The sequence below is a fragment of the Scyliorhinus torazame genome, chromosome 5, assembly GCF_047496885.1.
Source record: "Scyliorhinus torazame isolate Kashiwa2021f chromosome 5, sScyTor2.1, whole genome shotgun sequence".
In the NCBI taxonomy this organism is placed as follows: Eukaryota; Metazoa; Chordata; class Chondrichthyes; order Carcharhiniformes; family Scyliorhinidae; genus Scyliorhinus; species Scyliorhinus torazame.
The window spans coordinates 91,691,614-91,711,915 of record NC_092711.1 but is presented as its reverse complement, the minus strand read 5'-3'; the positions used below and the strand labels follow the sequence as shown (position 1 = coordinate 91,711,915).

Here is a 20,302-nt window from a genome sequence, read left to right as displayed (position 1 = left end):
CACCTCTCCCCTGTCCAACTCACAGATCGTTTTAAAGCTTTGTATCAGGTCACTACTCAATTATTTGTTTTTTCAAGAAAATAAGGCCCAATCTGTTTAATTTTTACCCGATAGCTGTAATCTCGGTTTACAAAAATCATTACGATGCATCCAGGTTAGAAATTGAGGGGAGAAACCTTTTTTTGAGTTGGCACGTGCGCCTGTGTGGTCGCTTCTCTGCAGATCTGGTACCCTGAGAGCCCCGCCCCTCATTCACTGATTGGTTGGAGGACAAGCTGTTTCCGTTAGTCATTTTGCTACCCCCTATTGGTCAGGAGCTGCCGTCAATCATTGCCTGGGCATTGTGAGATGTCAGGTGAGAGGTCAGTGTTAGCACTGGGACTGCGGCGCCGAGGACCCGGGTTCGATCCGTGTGGAGTTTGCATATTCTCCCCGTGTCTGCGTGGGTCTGACCCCCACAACCCAAAAAGATGTGCAAGGTAGGTGAATTGGCCATGTTAAATTGCCCCTTAATTGGAAAACTTTGGGTTCTCCAAAGTTATTTTTTTAAAGCGCAATAAAAATTGCCATTGATCTGAACAATCCTAAGTGCGCTAATAGCTACACTGACAATCAATTTAAGATAATCAGTCCAGCTCGTAACAGGACTCATTTTATTTTGCTAAAAGCGACATACTTTCATATGCAGGCACCAGTTCTCTGGAATATGATCAAGACTTGCAACTTTTTTTGAATTACTCGGAAGCTCAAGGAACCTGTAGTTTTCTGTTGATTTCTCAACATCAATGTTTCAGCCAATCAGAGTGCACTTGCAAACCAATCAGTCCTCTTGACGCCTGTTGTATTAATTGTGATCATTTGAAATTTGGCATTTTTCTGTTTGTCCTGATAAGTACAAAATGAAAAGCTTCAGCAACATTTCTCTTTTCAGCAATTTTAATTTCAGTGCTCATAAGTGACTTTAAGTTCTTTTAAGTTCCTTGAGAATTTACTTTGATAGTGGAGGTGGCACTGTGAAGAATGTGTCAGTCAGTAAGAATTGTCAGCAAGGATTAATCACCAGTTTCTAATTGGTGATGTTAATCAGTGGAATCTTAGCCATAGTATTGCTAGTTTAGCTCACTTGGCTAGACAGCTGGTCTGTAATGCAGAGCAAGGGCATCAGTCAAGGTTATTCATGAAGGCCTGCCTTCTCAACCTTGCTCCTCGCCAGAGGTGTGCCTCAGGTTAAATCACAACCAGTCAGCCTGTGGTCATTTGCTCAACTTTACCCAGAGACAGTGAATTGTAGAGTTTGCACTAAAGATCCATTTTGTGCTGAAGGAAAAGTTCATAAATTTATTATCAACAAGTTCCTGAATTAAAGCAAAAAAATCACAGATGGTGCTCTTTAAATGGAACTTTGCAGCCCTGAAAATCAGGGCTTATAGCCAAGGGTCAGACCCACGCAGACACGGGGAGAATATGCAAACTCCACACGGATCGAACCCGGGTCCTCGGCGCCGCAGTCCCAGTGCTAACACTGACCTCTCACCTGACACCTCACAATGCCCAGGCAATGATTGACGGCAGCTCCTGACCAATAGGGGGTAGCAAAATGACTAACGGAAACAGCTTGTCCTCCAACCAATCAGTGAATGAGGGGCGGGGCTCTCAGGGTACCAGGAATTTATAGCCAAGTTCCGCACACGAGTGCGGCCTCAACCGGGACCTGGGATTCATGTCGCATTACATTCATCCCCCACCATCTGGCCTGCGAAATCCTACCAACTGTCCTGGCTTGAGACAATTCATACCTCTTTAACCTGGGGTTACCCCATCTCTGGATCTGTAAAGATTTAATCACCTGCTAATGCTCGCATTCCTAGCATTGTTTGGCATCTTTGAATTTGTCTATATATGTGTTTCTGGAACAGACCTCTTCATTCACCGGAGGAAGGAGCAGCGCTCCGAAAGCTAGTGACATCGAAACAAACCTGTTGGACTTTAACCTGGTGTTGTAAGACTTCGTACTGTGCTCACCCCAGTCCAACGCCGGCATCTCCACATCCTGAAAATCAGTGACAGATCCAGAATATTAAACTCCAGCCAGTTATAGGGATTGTTAATGTCAGCAGAAACAAACCAAATATTGTCAGATTATCAATCCTGGATGTGCTTAACAGCAGAATCCAAACCCTGCAGACAGTTGTGAACTCGCTGGTGTGTCAGCAGGTGGGATGACCGAGTGTATCCCTTCCCACACTCAGAGCAGGTGAACGGCCTTTCCCCGGTATGAGTGCGCTTGTGTAAATGCAGGCTGCCAGACTGAGTAAATCCCTTCCCACACTCGGAGCAAGTGAATGGTCTCTCTCCAGTGTGAGTGCGCTGATGTGCAGTGAGGATTGATAACTGCCTGAAACTCTTTCCACAGTATGTGCAAATGAATGGCTTCTCCTCTGTGTGAATTCGCTGGTGTGACTGGAGGCTGGATGAATTAGTGAATTCATTCCCACACATGGAGCAGGTGAATGGCCTCTCTCCAGTGTGAACCCGCTTGTGTGCACGGAGGTTGGATGAAGACCTGAACCTCTTTCCACAGGAAGTGCAACTGAACGGCCTCTCCTCAGTATGAATTCTCTGGTGTGACAGCAGGTTGGATGACAGAGTGAAGCCCTTCCCACACACAGAACAGGTGAACGGCTTCACCCCTCTGTGAATTTGCTGGTGTGACCAAAGACCGGATGGACCAGCGAAATTCTTCCCACACAAGGAACAGGTGAACGACTTCCCCCCAGTGTGAACTCGTTGATGTGCATTGAGGTTGGATGAACATGAGAACCTCTTTCCACAGGTAAAGCAGCTGAACGGTCTCTCCTCTGTGTGAATACGCTGGTGTGACAGCAGGTGGGATGATGTTGTGAATCCCTTCCCACACTCGGAACAGATGAATGGCTTCTTCCCAGTGTGACTCTGTCGATGGTATTCCAGCAGGTATGGATAATTGAATCCTTTACCACAATCATCGCATTTCCATGGTTTCTCCATTTTGTTAGCCCCAATGTGACTGCGTCGATGAGTTTCCAGCCGAGATGGATAATTGAATCCCTTCCCACAGTCCCCACATTTCCACGGTTTCTCCATAGTGCTGGTATCCCTGTGTCTCTCCAGTTTGTACAATCAGTTGAAGCTTCATTCACACACAGAGCTCATGTACGGTTTGTCCCCACTGTGAATGGTGATGTTTTTTCAGGCTGTGAGAGCTCTTTCCACAGTCAGTTCACTGAAACACTCTCACTCAATGTGTGAGTGTCTCGGTGCTTTCCCAGTCACACTGAGGTTTGAAATTTTCATTCAAAGACAGAACAAACATTTCTCCTCCCACTGTAAATGACAACAGTATTTAGGTCCTGATGAATCAGGTGGCTGTGTCAGATCTTGATGTGAATTTCAGTCTGTAAATCCTCCTCTTCTAATACCCTGGAAAAGCAAAACTATTCTGAACAGACAATTCTCGTTTCTCTGGAACATTTTTCCTTCTCTTGTTCCCCCAAATCTGTCAATCCCCGTCCCACACACTCTCCCTCCTTCCTGGGCTGAAATGCAAACCCTTCTCACTATCCCCACCATTTCATGTCTCCACTCTCAGCACAGACAATGATTGTGAAGGGTTTGCGGATCCACAAAGTCCAATTCCTCCCACCCGCTGACTCCGCTTCTTCGGCACAAACAAGGCCCGAGGCATCAATCACACTGCGCATACTCCAAGCTCTTTGACGCTGCGCCTGCGCGCTAATATTGAGCCCCGCAGCCGGACTGCGCATGCTCTCGCTCTCAATGCCCCGGAGGTGATTGACGGCAGCTCCGGACCAATAGGGAGAGCGGGCGGGAGTGGCCGGTCCTCCAACCAATCAGAGTGAATGAGGGATGCAACTAAAGCATGCGCACTGCAAGTAATGGCGATTAACAGGCACTTCTCTGGCGAATTCGCACACGCGAAGAGAGAATATTGGTACGGAAGGTGAGAAGGATCGGAGATTTCTCAAACATGTTGTGTAAACCGAAAGGCAAAAAAGCGGACAAACCGGGTCCATTTACCACGAACGGGGCCGCAGCGCCTCATGTCCAGCCTGCGTTAACGGTCACCATCTTTATTGGGGACAACATGCAGCAAGACGCATGCGCGATCGCCATCTTTCTTGGGGGCAATGTTTTGAATGACTGGGCGGAGCTTGTTACCCATTGTTCAGAATACAGACAACCTGTCCATCAAAGTGCATTACCCTTTGAGACCCAATGTCTTATTTGTGAAGCAGAGAAAGGAAGAAAAATAAACAAATCTTGCCCTCCGGATCCACGACCTCACGGGACGCCCTGCCCTTTGTGTTTAAAGATCTGTTCAGTCACATGAATACCAGGGCAGACACCACAATCCAGAACAAAGAAAAGTACAGCACAGCGACAGGTCCTTCGACACTCCAAGCCATGGAGTCATGATGCCCTAACTTAAAAAAATGCTTCTGCCCTTACCTGGTTTAGTCCCTTATCCTGGGCGGGATTCTTCCAGAACCTGGGCCGGACCGAAGAATCCCCGCGACCGGGCCACGCACCCCCCCCCCCCCACCAACGCCAGCACGCGTATCTCCGCAGAGCGGAAAATCGGCGCCATTGGCGCCGGCGTGGTTGGCCAGCGCGGACGGCTCTACGCGGTCGGCCTGCCGATTCTCAGCCCGGGATGGGCCGAGCAGCCGTAGTGAAAATACTGAATCCCACCAGTGCCGTCCACATCTGCTCTCAGCCGGTGGAACTCAGCGTGGAGGGGGGAGAGGAGCTCATTTCTTCCACGCCAGCCCTTGTACTCCTGTGCCATGTTGCGTCGGGACCGCCGTGTTGAAAGAGGCCACTGCGCATGTGCGGATCCCGTGGGGCACAGTTCGCACCAGGATCGGCAGCTGGAGCAGCGTGAACCACTCCAGCGCTGGGCTGGCCACCTGTAGGGGCCAGAATTACTCCTGGCAGTGGCCCGTTCACGCCGCCGTAAAACACGACGGCGTTTACGACGACGTGGACACTCTGCTGCGGGATGGGAGAATTCCACCCCATGTATCCATCCAGATGCCTCTTCATAAATTCATAACACACAGGAGCAGAATTAGGCCATTCGCCCATTATCAATTAAAAATCTGTCTAACTCTTTCTTAAATTTACTCACTGTCCCTGCATCCACTGTCCACGGCACTCTGGGGTAGCAAATTCCACAGATTCACAACCCTTTAGAAGTAGTTTCTCCTCAAATCTGTTTGAAATTTGCTACCTCTTATTCTAAGATTATGACCTCTCGTTTTAGAATGCCCCACAAGAGGAACCATCTGCTCCACGTCTACTTTATCCATATTTTTAGCATCTTGTACACCTCGATTTGATCTCCCCTCATTATTCTAAACTCTAGAGAGTATAGGCCTAAACTATTCAATTTCTCCTCATACGACATCCCCCTCGTCTCTGGAATAAATCTTGTGAACCTCCTCTGAACTGCCTCCAATGCCACTACATCTTTCCTCAAATAAGGGGACCAAAATTATGCACAATGCTCCAGGTGTGGTCATACCAATGTCTTGCATAGTTGCAACAACACTTCCTTACCTTTGTACTCAATTCCTTTTGCTATAAATGCCAACATTCCATTTGCTTTCCTTATTATCTGCTGCACCTACATGTTCATTTTCTGTGACTCATGCACAAGGACACCCAGATCTGTCTGCATTGGAGCACCCCAAAGTCTTTAACCATTTAGATAATAAGTTGCCTTTCCATTTTTTCGACCAAAATGCATGACCTCACACGTATCTATGTTAAACTCCATTTGCCACATTTTGGCCTATTCTCCTAACCTATCTATGTCCATATGTAAGGTTCTTATTTCCTTATTAAAACTTACTGTCTCACCTATTTGGGCAGCACGGTAGCACAAGTGGATAGCACTGTGGCTTCACAGGGCCAGGGTCCCAGGTTTGATTCCCCGCTGGGTCACTGTCTGTGCGGAGTCTGCGCGTTCGCCCTGTGTCTGCGTGGGTTTCCTCCGGGTGCTCCGGTTTTCTCCCACAGTCCAAAGATGTGCAGGTTAGGTGGATTGGCCATGATAAATTGCCCTTAGTGTCCAAAAAGGTTAGGAGGGGTTATTGGGTTCGGTGCAGACTTGATGGGCCGAATAGCCTCCTTCTGTACTGTATGTTCTATGTTTGTGTCATCTGCAAATTTGGCTGGAGAACCTTCTATCCCTGTTTCCTAATTGTTAATATAGATTGTAAATAGTTGGGGCCCAAGAACCAAACTCAGTGACACCCCACTAGTTACATCTTGCCATCCAGAAAAAGACCCATTTATCCTGACTCTCTGTCTCCTGTCCGTTAGCCAGTCTTCTATCGAAGCTAATAAATTACCCCTAATCCCATGTGATCTCTCCTTGTGAATTAACCTTCTGTGCAGCATCTTATCAAATGCTTTCCAGAAGTCCAGATTTACGACAATCGACAAGATCTAAATATACAGATGCTTGTTACATCTTCGAAGATTGGATTGTCTCAGTCTTTGTGAGAAGAAACTCTATGAGCTCCTCGCAGTTGTTGAATTTGAGGATGTAGGAGATGGGGAGATGCGAGCTCTTCAAAAGGAGCTAACTTGTTTGAGATATTAGAAACACCAGACACACTGTATATTTCACTAAAACCTGGTTTATTTGACTTTTTTTCCACAATAGCAAGACCCGAGAATGGGATGGAGCTTATTAACATCAGCAGAAATGCAATCAAATGAACATGTGGAATCTGGGATGTGATTATCAGCAAAATCCAATCATTGTAGTTTATTGTGGACTCGCTGGTGTCTTAGCAGAGTGGATGACTGAGTGAAACTCTTCCCACACACAGAGCAGGTGAACGGCCTCTCCCCAGTGTGGACCCGCTGGTGTGTCTGCAGGTGGGATGACTTAATGAAGCCCTTTCCACAATCGTAGCAAGTGAACGGCCTCTCCCCAGTGTGGACACGCTGGTGTGTCAGCAGGTTGGATGCATTGATGAATCCCTTCCCACACTCGAAGCAGGTGAATGCCTTCACTCCAGTGTGGATTCGCTGGTGTGCAGTGAGATGACAGGCTTGCCTGAACCGAGTTCCGCAATGAGAGCACCTGAACGGTCTCTCATCAGTGTGAACACGTTGATGGCGCACCAGTTCCCATTGAACTATTAAAGCACTTCCTGCAATCTGGACATTTAAAAGATCTCTCATCAGTGTGACCTAGCTGGTGTGACTGCAGATCAGACGACTGAGTAAACCCCTTCCCACACTCAGAACAGGTGAATGGCCTCTCCCCAGTGTGAGTGTGCTGGTGTGTGAGCAGGTGGGATGACCGAGTGAATCGCTTCCCACATTGGGAGCAGGTGAATAGCCTCTCAATCGTGTGAACTTGCTGGTGTACAGTGAGGTGACATGCTTGTCTGAATCCAGCCCCACATGAACGCATGTGAACTGCCTCACGTCAGTGTGAACACTTTGATGGGTCATCAGGTTCCCAGAACTTTTGAAGCATTTACCACAGTCTGGGCATTTAAAAGGTCTTTCATCAGTGTGAACTTGCTCATGTTTCAGCAGGGTGGATGACTGAGTGAATCCCTTCCCACACTGGGAGCAGGTAAATGGTTTTTCTCCAGTTTGATTGCGCCGATGAGTTTAAGGCTCTGATGGGTAATTAAATCCTTTCCCGCAATCCTCACATTTCCATGGCTTCTCCCTAGTGTGACTGAGTTTATGTTCCGACAGGCCAGATGCTTGGCTGAAACTTTGTCGATAGTCCGAGTGAACAATACTTTTTCCTTCCATGTTCAAATTCCGATATTCAGGTTGCGATAAATTGGGTGACTGTCAGATCCTGATGTGATGTTTGGTTTGAGTTGGACGACTTCAAATCCTCCCCTTCTAACACCCTGTGAAATTGATTTAAAACTAAAGAGAGTGAGAGAGAACCGACAAAAACACAAAGGCAGACTGTGAAAAGGAACTGACTGAATCAACTCAGTTTAAAATTCTCAGTTCTGGGAAGGGACATATGGACTCGAAACATTAAGCGTGTTTTTCGTTTCACAGATGCTGTCGGATCTGCTGAGTTTATCTAGAGTTTTCTATTTTTATTTCAATTCTCATTGTTCTTTTCAAATCACTCCATGACATTGTTGTTCCCTATTTCATAGAACATAAAACATACAGTGCAGAAGAAGACCATTTGGCCCATCGAGTCTGCACCGACCCACTTAAGCCCTCACTTCCACCCTATCCCCGTAACCCAATAACCCCTGAATTTCTTTCAAATTCCGCTCTTCTGATGTCCCATAAAAAAAGGAATATCCGTCAATCCAGGAATAAAAATTGAGAAGAGACAAACATTTCTCTTGGTTTATGTTTGCTGCGTGTAAATCCTCCCCTTCTAGTCCCCTGTAAAAGGCGTTTCCACAATCCATCATTGTCAGTCCAGGATAGAATTCCACAACATTCTCGCCACGCACGCGTACGGCTGCTCATTGCCCTGGTGAAAGATGGCGGGCGCGCATGCGCCGACCTTCCCCCTGGCCCACATAAAGATGGCGGCCATTAACTGGGGCCTTGCAGGGGAAAGGCGGCACCAAAATTACTTCCTAACTTGATGCAAAATCAGGACTGGGAGGGTCGTACTATGGGTTGAACGTTTCCACTGTGAAATTACAAAGCCTTCCCACCCACTCTTCCTCCTCCATTACCTTCCCAAAACTTGCCGTTTCTCATCATTTGCGGAGACCTCATCACTATCTCTCCGCAGCTGCAGCACAGCTTCTGTGCATGCTCATTTCACAATTTCATACTGCGCCTGCGCGTCGGTTCTCTGGCGAGGATTGGATTGGATTTGATTGATTTGCTGATTGTCACGTGTACCGAGGTACAGTGAAAAGTATTTTTCTGCGAGCAGCTCAATAGATCATTAAGGATAGAGCACATTCTGCACAGTGACGAATGCTGGGTTGTTTCTGATTGAATTTCGATTGAAACACCACACCAAGATATCCAATTTTTAGATCAATTGATATTTGAACCGAAGACCACAGTCCTTGAGCCATATTTTTTTTACACAGTGGGTAAATACAATAATAATAATAATCTTTAAAGTAGGCTTACATTAACATTTTAATGAAGTAACTGTGAAAAGGTCCGAGTCGACACATTCTGGCGTCTGTTCGAGTATATGAAGGCAGAATTCAGAATGTCCAAATTACCGAACAGCACATTTTTCAGGACTTGTGGGAGGAAACCGGAGCACCCGGAGGAAACCCACGCAGACACGGGAAGAACATACAAACTCCGCACAGACAGTGCCCAAGCCGGGAATTGAACCTTGGACCCTGGAGCTGTGAAGCAACAGTGAGAGAAACAAGTCTTAAGTTGAACCAGAAAGTTAAGGTTGAAAGAACATGACAAGTGTTTGAAGTGGCTACCAGGAAGCGTCATGAAAATATGTGGGTCTGGCACATATTTTGTTAAGATGTTTCATAGTGGAAAGATTAGGTTGGTACATATAAATCATGTTTTACCTTCAGAGGTTCACGAAGAGAAGGAAGTTGGGAAGAATCAAATGAGTCTGATGAGTTGGATAGTTGGAATACGAGTAGGGTACCTATAGTTATAGTTACTCCGGTACTATATGGAACGTGCTGCCTGGGTAGGTGGTAGGAGCAGGTATGATAGCGGCATTTATGGGGCATCCAGACAAATATATGAATAGGGTGGGAATGGAAGGATACAGACATCGTAAGTGCAAAAGGTTTTAGTTTAGGCAGGTACCATGGTCGGTGCAGACTTGGAGGGCCAAAGGGCCTGTTTTGTTCTTTGTTCTAGTTCTATCCAGGTTTGTGATTAACAAAAGAAAGTTACATATGAACTCACTGGAGACTCAGCAGTGGCGTGAACAAGGAGTTCCTTCCCCATACACATTTGAACCACGTCTTGCCAGTAAGAATGAACAGATTGTATTTTAAATCCTTGGAAATGTTGAAACTGGGGGCAGGTGGGAGAACTGAGGAAATCCCCGTTCCTGGGACACACCTAACTACACACACGTGAAGTATCTGAATGGTCTCTCCAGGTGTGGCTCTGCTACTGTATCAGTAAATGGTATGACAGTGTGAATCCGTTTCCACTCTCAATGGTGATGATAATTTAATGCTGTTACTTTACTAATCGGTTTCCTGCTCAAACATGACTTTTTGCCATGAGTTCCACATTCTCAACACTCTTCAGTTAAACTAAACAAATTATTGCAGATGATTGATATCTGCAAAAAAAAAAAGAGAAACTGCTGGAATTTTCAGGCAGTCTGGTTTTATCTTGAAGCGTGAAACATCATTAACATTTCAAGACTGTGAACTTTCATTCAAACTGCATCGTGTCTGTGCACAACTCTGTCAAATGTTTTTCAATCCACTGAAGCTGTCAATAAAAACTGCCCTCCACTTCACTGGAAGTGCGAGGGACACAACTGCACAGAATTACAGAAATAAAATGGTCATTCCTATGGGATTGCTGGTGGCTGACATCGAACAGGCTCCCAACAAGAATTATCTCAATCATACGATCAGGGAAGAGAAATTAGGGAACATTCCCTGAACCTCATTCACACCAAAATTAACTGTGAGGAAACACTGGAAAGGATAGATTTGATGTTTGTTAAAAACAGAGGAGGCTAAGGGGAGATTTAATTGACATCGATAACTCATGAGGGCTCGAGTTAGAGTGGATGGAAAGGAACAGAAAGATCTATAACCAGGGACATAGATTCAGAGTGAAATAAATCCTCACATTTTTTTTTTAAATTTAGAGTATCCAATTCACTTTTTCCCAATCAAGGGGCAATTTAGTGCGGCCAATCCACCTATCCTGCACATCTTTTGGGTCGTGGGGGAAAAACCTATGCAAACACGGGGAGAATGTGCAAACTCCACATGGACAGTGACCCAGAGCTGGGATTGAACCTTGGCGCCGTGAGGCAGCAGTGCTAACCCACTGCGCCATTGTGCTGCCAAAATCCTCACATTTATATCGCTCTTTTCACCATCACCAGAATCCCAAAGTGCTTTTGAAGTTGATTCACTGTTTTAATATACGAAAAGTAGCAACTCCCACAAACAACATAACCATCTGATAATCTGTTGTGATGTTGATGGGGGGGATACATATTGAACAAGATAGGGGATTGTTGTTTGCTGAAATAGTGACATGGGACTTTTACAGATAATGAGGCAGACATTGCCTCGGTTTAATATCTTATCCAAAAGCCAACAGCTCTGACAGCGCAGTATTCTGCTGGACTCTCAGCCTAGATTGTGGTGCTGATTCCTGCATTTGGAGTTAAATTCATAATGTTCTCACTTAGAGGTGAGAGTGTTATCAACTGAAACATTAAGTTAGTGGAATTGATGGAAGGATTAGAGAATTGTGGAGATATCTATTTCACCCAAAGGGTGGAGGGATCTGAAACCCACGGCCTAAGTTGACGGTTGAAGCAGAAAACCCACTGAAGTAAAGAAAAGCATCTGAAGTGTTATAATTTACGGAACAACTGTGCAAGAGCTAGACTGTGGGATGAGAATGGATTGCTTGTTTTCTGCCAAAATGGGCATGATGGACCAAATAGCCTCTTTCTGGGCAATATACATCATTATGATCCCAGTAAGGACTGTCAATGATTAAAGAGAAATTCAAACACTCAACGATTTACTGAAAGAAATAACACCACAGGATTCCATGGTTCAAAACAAATACACTTCACGATGAAAGGAACAACGAAAGCAAATACTACTAATTGAACATTGTCTCAGATGAAATTTTATACTTTATATCGAAAAGCATAATCACGAAAACCTGAAATGAAAATTCTCAATGGAACCTCCTACTTTCTCTGATTATTTCCCCAGAAAGGTTTTGGCTAATTATTGGGCTGTGTAATTTTCTTTTACTTCCTGAGACCAAACCAAAGTGCCACAGCTCTCAGGAATTCACAGTGTTCCTGCTATGCTCTGACGTATGAGCTTTCTTGAGAATTTCCCACTATGCTCCAGCGAAACGATCTTCCACCGCCTCTTAAGCACCTCACAATTGTGAACACTCCAGCTCAAGTGTGGGTCTCACTGTATAGTGACCCCACCTCAGAAATGTCTTTGAAGGGCAGCACGGTGGCACAGTGCTTAGCGCTGCTGTCTCACAGCATCGAGGTCCCAGGTTCGATCCCGTCCCTGGGTCACTGTCCATTTGGAGTTGCACATTCTCCCCGGGTTTGCGTGGGTTTCGCCCCCACAACCCAAATGTGCACTGATACAGTGCAGCTCTGATGAAAGTTCACAGACCTGAAATGTAAACCATATGGCTACAGGGATGGTGCAGACGGGAGGGATTCAGATTTCTGGATAACTGGGGCTCTTTCTGGGGAAGGTGGGACCTCTACAGACAGGATGGTTTACATCTGAACCTGAGGGGCACAAATATCCTGGGGGAGAGATTTGTTAGTGCTCTTTGGGGGGGGGGTTAAACTAATGCAGCAGGGGCATGGGAACCTGGATTGTAGTTTTAGGGTACGGGAGAATGAGAGTATAGAGGTCTGGAGCACAGATTTTACGTCGCAGGAGGGGGCCAGTGTTCAGGTAGGTGGTTTGAAGTGTGTCTACTTCAATGCCAGGAGTATACAAAATAAGGTAGGGGAACTGGCAGCATGGGTTGGTACCTGGGACTTCGATGTTGTGGCCATTTCGGAGACATGGATAGAGCAGGGACAGGAATGGATGTTGCAGGTTCCGGGGTTTAGGTGTTTTAGTAAGCTCAGAGAAGGAGGCAAAAGAGGGGGAGGTGTGGCGCTGCTAGTCAAGAGCAGTATTACGGTGGCGGAGAGGATGCTAGATGGGGACTCATCTTCCGAGGTAGTATGGGCTGAGGTTAGAAACAGGAAAGGAGAGGTCACCCTGTTGGGAGGTTTCTATAGGCCTCCAAATAGTTCTAGGGATGTAGAGGAAAGGATGGCGAGGATGATCCTGGATAAGAGCGAAAGTAACAGGGTAGTTATTATGGGAGACTTTAACTTTCCAAATATTGACTGGAAAAGATATAGTTTGAATACATTAGGTGGGTCGTTTTTTGTACAGTGTGTGCAGGAGGGTTTCCTGACACAATATGTTGACAGGCCAACAAGAGGCGAGGCCACGTTGGATTTGGTTTTGGGTAATGAACCAGGCCAGGTGTTGGATTTGGAGGTAGGAGAGCACTTTGGGGACAGCGACCACAATTCGGTGACGTTTACGTTAAGGATGGAAAGGGATAAGTATACACCGCAGGGCAAGAGTTATAGCTGGGGGAAGGGCAATTATGATGCCATTAGACGTGACTTGGGGGGGGATAGGTTGGAGAAGTAGGTTGCAAGTGTTGGGCACACTGGATAAGTGGAGCTTGTTCAAGGATCAGCTACTGCGTGTTCTTGATAAGTATGTACCGGTCAGGCAGGGAGGAAGGCGTCGAGCGAGGGAACCGTGGTTTACCAAAGAAGTGGAATCTCTTGTTAAGAGGAAGAAGGAGGCCGATGTGAAGATGAGGTGTGAAGTTTCAGTTGGGGCGGATAGTTACAAGGTAGCGAGGAAGGATCTAAAGAGAGAGCTAAGACGAGCAAGGAGGGGACATGAGAAGTATTTGGCAGGTAGGATCAAGGAAAACCCAAAAGCTTTCTATAGGTATGTCAGGAATAAGCGAATGACTAGGGTAAGAGTAGGACCAGTCAAGGACAGGGATGGGAAGTTGTGTGTGGAGTCTGAAGAGATAGGCGAGATACTAAATGAATATTTTTCGTCAGTATTCACTCAGGAAAAAGATAATGTTGTGGAGGAGAATGCTGAGACCCAGGCTATTAGAATAATGGCATTGAGGTACGTAGGGAAGAGGTGTTGGCAATTCTGGACAGGCTGAAAATAGATAACCCCGGGGCCTGATGGGATTTATCCTAGGATTCACTGGGAGGCCAGGGAAGAGATTGCTGGACCGTTGGCTTTGACTTTTATGTCATCATTGGCTACAGGAATAGTGCCAGAGGACTGGAGGATAGCAAATGTGGTCCCTTTGTTCAAAAAGGGGAGCAGAGACAACCCCTGCAACTATAGACCGGTGAGCCTCACGTCTGTAGTGGGTAAAGTCTTGGAGGGGATTATAAGAGACAAGATTTATAATCATCTAGATAGGAATAATATGATCAGGGATAGTCAGCATGGCTTTGTGAAGGGTAGGTCATGCCTCACAAACCTTATCGAGTTCTTTGAGAAGGTGACTGAACAGGTAGACGAGGGTAGAGCAGTTGATGTGGTGTATATGGATTTCAGTAAAGCATTTGATAAGGTTCCCCACGGTAGGCTATTGCAGAAAATACAGAGGCTGGGGATTGAGGGTGATTTAGAGATGTGGATCAGAAATTGGCTAGCTGAAAGAAGACAGAGGGTGGTGGTTGATGGGAAATGTTCAGAATGGAGTTCAGTTACAAGTGGTGTACCACAAGAATCTGTTCTGGGGCCGTTGCTGTTTGTCATTTTTATCAATGACCTAGAGGAAGGCGCAGAAGGGTGGGTGAGTAAATTTGCAGACGACACTAAAGTTGGTGGTGTTGTCGACAGTGCGCAAGGATGTAGCAGGTTACAGAGGGACATAGATAAGCTGCAGAGCTGGGCTGAGAGGTGGCAAATGGAGTTTAATGTAGAGAAGTGTGAGGTGATTCACTTTGGAAGGAATAACAGGAATGCGGAATATTTGGCTAATGGTAAAGTTCTTGGAAGTGTGGATGGAGCAGAGGGATCTAGGTGTCCATGTACATAGATCCCTGAAAGTTGCCACCCAGGTTGATAGGGTTGTGAAGAAGGCCTATGGAGTGTTAGCCTTTATTGGTAGAGGGATTGAGTTCCGGAGTCAGGAGGTCATGTTGCAGCTGTACAAAACTGTGGTACGGCCGCATTTGGAGTATTGCGTACAGTTCTGGTCACCGCAATATAGGAAGGACGTGGAGGCTTTGGAGCGGGTGCAGAGGAGATTTACCAGGATGTTGCCTGGTATGGAGGGAAAATCTTATGAGGAAAGGCTGATGGACTTGAGGTTGTTTTCGTTGGAGAGAAGAAGGTTAAGAGGAGACATAATAGAGGCATACAAAATGATCAGGGGGTTAGATAGGGTGGACAGTGAGAGCATTCTCCCGCGGATGGAAATGGCTGGCACGAGGGGACATAAACTGAGGGGTAATAGATATAGGACAGAGGTCAGAGGTAGGTTCTTTACGCAAAGAGTGGTGAGGCCGTGGAATGCCCTACCTGGAACAGTAGTGAACTCGCCAACATTGAGGACATTTAAAAGTTTATTGGATAAGCATATGGATGATAATGGCATAGTGTAGGTTAGATGGCTTTTGTTTCGGTGTAACATCATGGGCCGAAGGGCCTGTACTGCGCTGTATCGTTCTATGTATCTTTCCACAAACACTGCCAGATCTACTGTGTAGTTTTGCCATGTTCTGCTTCTACTTCAGATATCCAGCATCTGCAGGATTTTGCATTTCAGCAACCGAAGGCTGTGGGAAATTGAAACTTGTAACATAAATTTTTTTTTGCAGTCATACCAAAAATATACGATCTAAATATTTGATGAAGAAAAACAAAACACCTGTTCTTTTTACCTGCTCGTGAAGGAAATCTGCCACCTTTACCTGGTCTGGCTTAATAATAATAATCTTTATACATGTGACTCCAGACCCACAGCAATGTGGTTGACTCTTAACTGTCCCCCAAGGGCAATTAGGAATTGGTAATAAATGCTGGCACAGCCGGCGACACCCATATCCCATGAACAAATAAGACCCGAGACAGTTCACATCTAATTGTGGGATTTTATTTTGCTGTTAATTACACACAAGACAGACCCATGCTGGAGGGTTCGTGCACCTTTTTCTTGCAGTATTAATTGATTTATAATTGTGTATAGTATCTCTCGGGTTCCAAGCGTAATCGGATCACATAACCTTATATTCCATAGCGACACATCGCCCTCCAATGCCGGAAGAATTACCCAGCTTTCAGAGCAAATCAGAATGTGCCCTATCCAACCTTGACAAGAGGTCTGCGCAGACGCAATTGCAGATTGGAAATGGTACATGCGCAGTGTGGACTCCGGCAGCCGCATGCGCAATGTGGGTGCTGCCGCCGCCGGAAGGAGATCATTTGGATTCCGCGATTCGAGAGAAACGGCCGCTTGTGGCCGGGTAATGGAGGTGGCCGAGTGGGTGCTGAGGCTTCATAAACACCCAGTGCAGGACTCAAAACCAGAATAAGAACTGATCGGTCCCGCGTTCGCACCAAACGGGGCCGCGGCAGCTGCTGCCCAAAGGCCCGAAACCATGTCCACCAAATTTAATAATGTGCAGCAGGGCGCATGCGCGGTTCTCCCTGTCCTGTCAGCAGGAGGAGAGAATGTTGTGAATTTCTCTCCTGGACTGACAGGGATCGATTCTGCAAACTCCTTTTACAGGGGGTTGGGATGGCTGGATTTACACACAGCAAACTCAAACCAAGAGAAATGTTTGCCTCTTCTCAATGTTTATATTTGGACTGACAGTGATTGATTGTGGAAACTCCTTTTACAGGGGGTTCACAGAGTAGAATAGAATCATAGACCACCTGCAGTGCAAAGAGACCATTCGGCACACCGAATATACACCAACCCTTTGAAAGAGCACCCTACCTAGGCCCATTCCCCCACCTGATCCCCATATCTATCCCCATAATGGGAGGATTTACGCACAGCAAACTTGAACCATAACATCTCTTCTCAATTTTTATTCCTGGACTGACAGTGATGACTTTTGCTTTACAGGACGTTGGAAGAGCAGAATTTGAAGGTGGAAAAGTCAAACCAAATATCAGACCAAAATGTGACAGTCACTCCATTCATCAGAACATAAATGTAAGTGTGTCTTTCTTGGATAGTCAAGTCTTAGAGGTAATAAAGGAATGTGTGTGAGCATCAGAAACATGAGACAAGACTAAGTTGGGTGATGTGAACAAGATAGAAACTCATTCTAGGCTGTGGCAGTGATATATGGTCGGAAACCGAGCTGTGGTTTCTGAAGAGTCATCTTCCTCCACAGATGCTGCCAGACCTGGTGAGTTTATCCAGCATTTTTTGTTTGTATTTCAGATTTCCACAGTATTTACTTTTATTTCAGTGAAATATTTTTCCATGGTATGTGAATAGTCTGGTTGAGCCTCGCACTGTTGTCAGGGATGGGGATGGAGTCAATGCTCCGGGTGTGGAACTTGTAGCAGGGACTGAAGACCATGATTTCAAACTTCTCAATATTTCATTGAAGGAAATTTCTGTTCATCCAGTACAGGATTCAAATGAAGTTCCTGTGAAAAGCCCCAAGTCGCCACATTCTGGCACCTGTTGGGAGGCTGGTACAGGAATTGAACCGTGCTGCTGGCCTTGTTCTGCATTACAAGCCAGCTGTTTAGCCCACTGTGCTAAACCATCCCCAACTGGGGTTGAGGGTCTGGGAGATTCTGTCAAAGCTCTGGCTGAGTTTTAGATACACACAGTCCATTACCTTCACCCATTCTGCTCCCAGCTCTCTCCTACGAAAGAGGCCAGTGTTTTATCTACGCTCAGACCAGTTGACAGGTTCCCTCTCCTGAAGGACATTAATGAACCAGTTGGGTTTTTATGACAATCCAGTAGTTTTTATGGTCACTTTTCCCCAGTGCCGGCCCCACAAATGACCAGATTCATTCAGCTCAATTTCACAAGCTGCCTTTGTGTTTTTGTGGGTTCTCTCTCACTCCCTATTTTCTGTTTTGAAACAATTTCACAGGATATGAGAACAGGAGGATTTTCAGTGGGGAAACTGAAACCATTCATCACATCAGAATCTGACAGATGCCCAATTGATCATAACGTGAATTTGAAGATGGAAGGAAAAAACACTGTTCACATTGTGGAGAAATCGTGGGAATGTGGAGACTGTGGGAAGGGATTCATTTACCCATCTGCACTGGAAACCCATCGACGCTCTCACACTGGAGAGAGGCCGTTCATCTGCTCCGAGTGTGAAAAAGGATTCACTGATTCATCTACCCTGCTGACACACCAGCAAATTCACACTGACAAGACATCATTTAAATGTCCAGACTGCGGGAAGTGCTTCAAAAGTTCCAGGAATCTGATGCTGCATCAACGTGTTCACACTGACGAGAGACCATTCAGATGCCCTTACTGTGGGACTGGGTTCAGGCGATCATCACAACTGACTGTACACCGGCGAATTCACACTGGGGAGAGGCCGTTCACCTGCTCCGAATGTGGGAAGGGATTCACTCAGTCGTCTGATCTGCTGAGACACCAGCGGGTTCACACTGGGGAGAAACAATTGCTTCACAGCTCCAGGGTCCCAGGTTCGATTCCGGCTTGGGTCACTGTCTGTGCGGAGTCTGCACATCCTCCCCGTGTGTGCGTGGGTTTCCTCCGGGTGCTCCGGTTTCCTCCCACAGTCCAAAGATGTGCGGGTTAGGTGGATTGGCCATGATAAATTGCCCTTAGTGTTCAAAATTGCCCTTAGTGTTGGGTGGGGTTACTGGGTTATGGGGATAGGGTGGAAGTGTTGACCTTGGGTATGGTGCTCTTTCCAGGAGCCGGTGCAGACTCGATGGGCCGAATGGCCTCCTTCTGCACTGTAAATTCTATGAAACTATGAAACCATTTAAATGCCCAGTCTGCAGGAAGTGTTATAAAAGTTCTGAGGATCTAATGTACCATCAGCGCGTTCACACTGACGAGAGACCATTCAGCTGCTCTCACTGTACGACTAGATTCAGGCAATCGTTTGAGCTCACAGCACACCAGCGAATTCACACTGGGGAGAGGCCGTTCACCTGCTCCGATTGTGGAAAGAGATTCACTCAGTCATCCAACCTACTGAGACACCACCGAGTTCACAAGTAACGACAGTGATTGAATTTTGTTGTTACATCCAGGATTCAACAATGTTCATTGGGGTCTGTTTCTGCTGATGTTGTTAAACTCCAGCCCAGTTAACAGCCAAGTTACTATTCTAGATAAATGTTAAATAAATCAACTTTATGTTTTTTTAAAAAATATATATTTTATTGAAATTTTTTTCCAAACAACAATTTTTTCCCTCTTACAAAGCAAACGTAACAGTAAAGAAATTTTTAACAATACACAAATAACTAAACCCCATAATCTTTTGACATAAACTAAACTAACCCCCCCCCCCTCCCCCCTGGGTTGCCGCTGCTGGTCATCTGTCTTCCCTCTAACGTTCCCCTAGGGAGTCGAGAAATGGCTGCCACCGCCTGGTGAACCCTTGAGCCGATCCTCTCGTGGCAAACTTTATCTGCTCCAGTTTAATGAACATCGCCATATCGTTTACCCAGGCCTCCAGTCCGGGGGGTTTCGCCTCCTTCCACATGAGTAGGATCCTACGCCGGGCTACTAGGGACGCAAAGGCCACAAACGTCGGCCTCTTTCGCCTCCTGCACTCCCGGCTCATCCGCAACTCCAAATAGAGCTAGCCCCCAGCCTGGTTTGACCCGGGCCTTCACCACCTTCGAAATCACTCCCATCACTCCCTTCCAATACCCCTCCAGTGCCGGGCACGCCCAAAACATATGTGCGTGGGTTGCCGGGCTCCCGCCGCACCTCCCACATTTGTCCTCCACTCCAAAGAACCTGCTCAATCTTGCTCCCGTTATGTGTGCTCCATGTAGCACCTTAAATTGAATCAGGCTAAGCCTGGTGCATGAGGAAGAGGAATTTACCCTGCTTAGGGCATCAGCCCACATACCCTCCTCTATCTCCTCCCCTAGTTCTTCTTCCCACTTTCCTTTTAGTTCGCCCACCAACTCCTCCCCCTCTTCCCTCATCTCTCGGTATATCTCTGACACCTTGCCCTCTCCGACCCACACCCCTGAAAGCACTCTGTCCTGAGTCGCCTGTGTCGGGAGCAGCGGAAATTCCCTCACCTGTTGTCTAGTAAACGCCCTCACCTGCATATAATCTCAGGAAGTTTCCCCGGGGCAACTTATACTTTTCCTCCAATGCTCCCAAGCTCGCAAAAGTCCCATCTATAAATAAATCTCCCACCCTCCTAATTCCCAACTGGTGCCAGCTCTGAAATCCTCCATCCATTCTTCCTGGGGCGAACCTATGGTTGTTCCTAATTGGG

General features: G+C 46.4%; 2 protein-coding genes and 1 long non-coding RNA gene across 6 annotated transcripts in view; 1 reads left to right on the top strand and 2 right to left on the bottom strand.

Moving 5' to 3' along the window:
• Positions 1 to 20,302, bottom strand: part of LOC140421475 (uncharacterized) — an 856,937-nt gene that overhangs the window by 499,929 nt on the left and 336,706 nt on the right. The window lies entirely within an intron of this gene.
• On the bottom strand, positions 637 to 4,103 carry LOC140421491 (uncharacterized). The gene is made up of 2 exons (XM_072506243.1): positions 4,078 to 4,103; positions 637 to 3,459 (listed from the first exon to the last, which is right to left on the bottom strand). The coding sequence occupies exon 2, from the start codon at positions 3,121 to 3,123 to the stop codon at positions 2,143 to 2,145; it is 981 nt and encodes a 326-aa protein (XP_072362344.1). The 5' UTR covers positions 3,124 to 3,459; positions 4,078 to 4,103; the 3' UTR covers positions 637 to 2,142.
• LOC140421504 (uncharacterized) lies at positions 2,839 to 19,209 on the top strand. 3 transcript variants are annotated; one of them, XR_011946858.1, is made up of 3 exons: positions 2,839 to 2,973; positions 16,933 to 17,022; positions 17,930 to 19,209. It is a non-coding gene; the product is annotated as an uncharacterized lncRNA (long non-coding RNA). The 3 variants fall into 3 exon arrangements; XR_011946859.1 differs by lacking the exon at positions 2,839 to 2,973 and adding an exon at positions 16,228 to 16,321; XR_011946860.1 differs by lacking the exon at positions 2,839 to 2,973 and adding an exon at positions 16,278 to 16,338.

Bases quoted from the DNA above. Each gene is read 5' to 3' on its own strand.
- LOC140421491 (XM_072506243.1), bottom strand. From the start codon at position 3,123: ATGGAGAAACCGTGGAAATGTGGGGACTGTGGGAAGGGATTCAATTAT.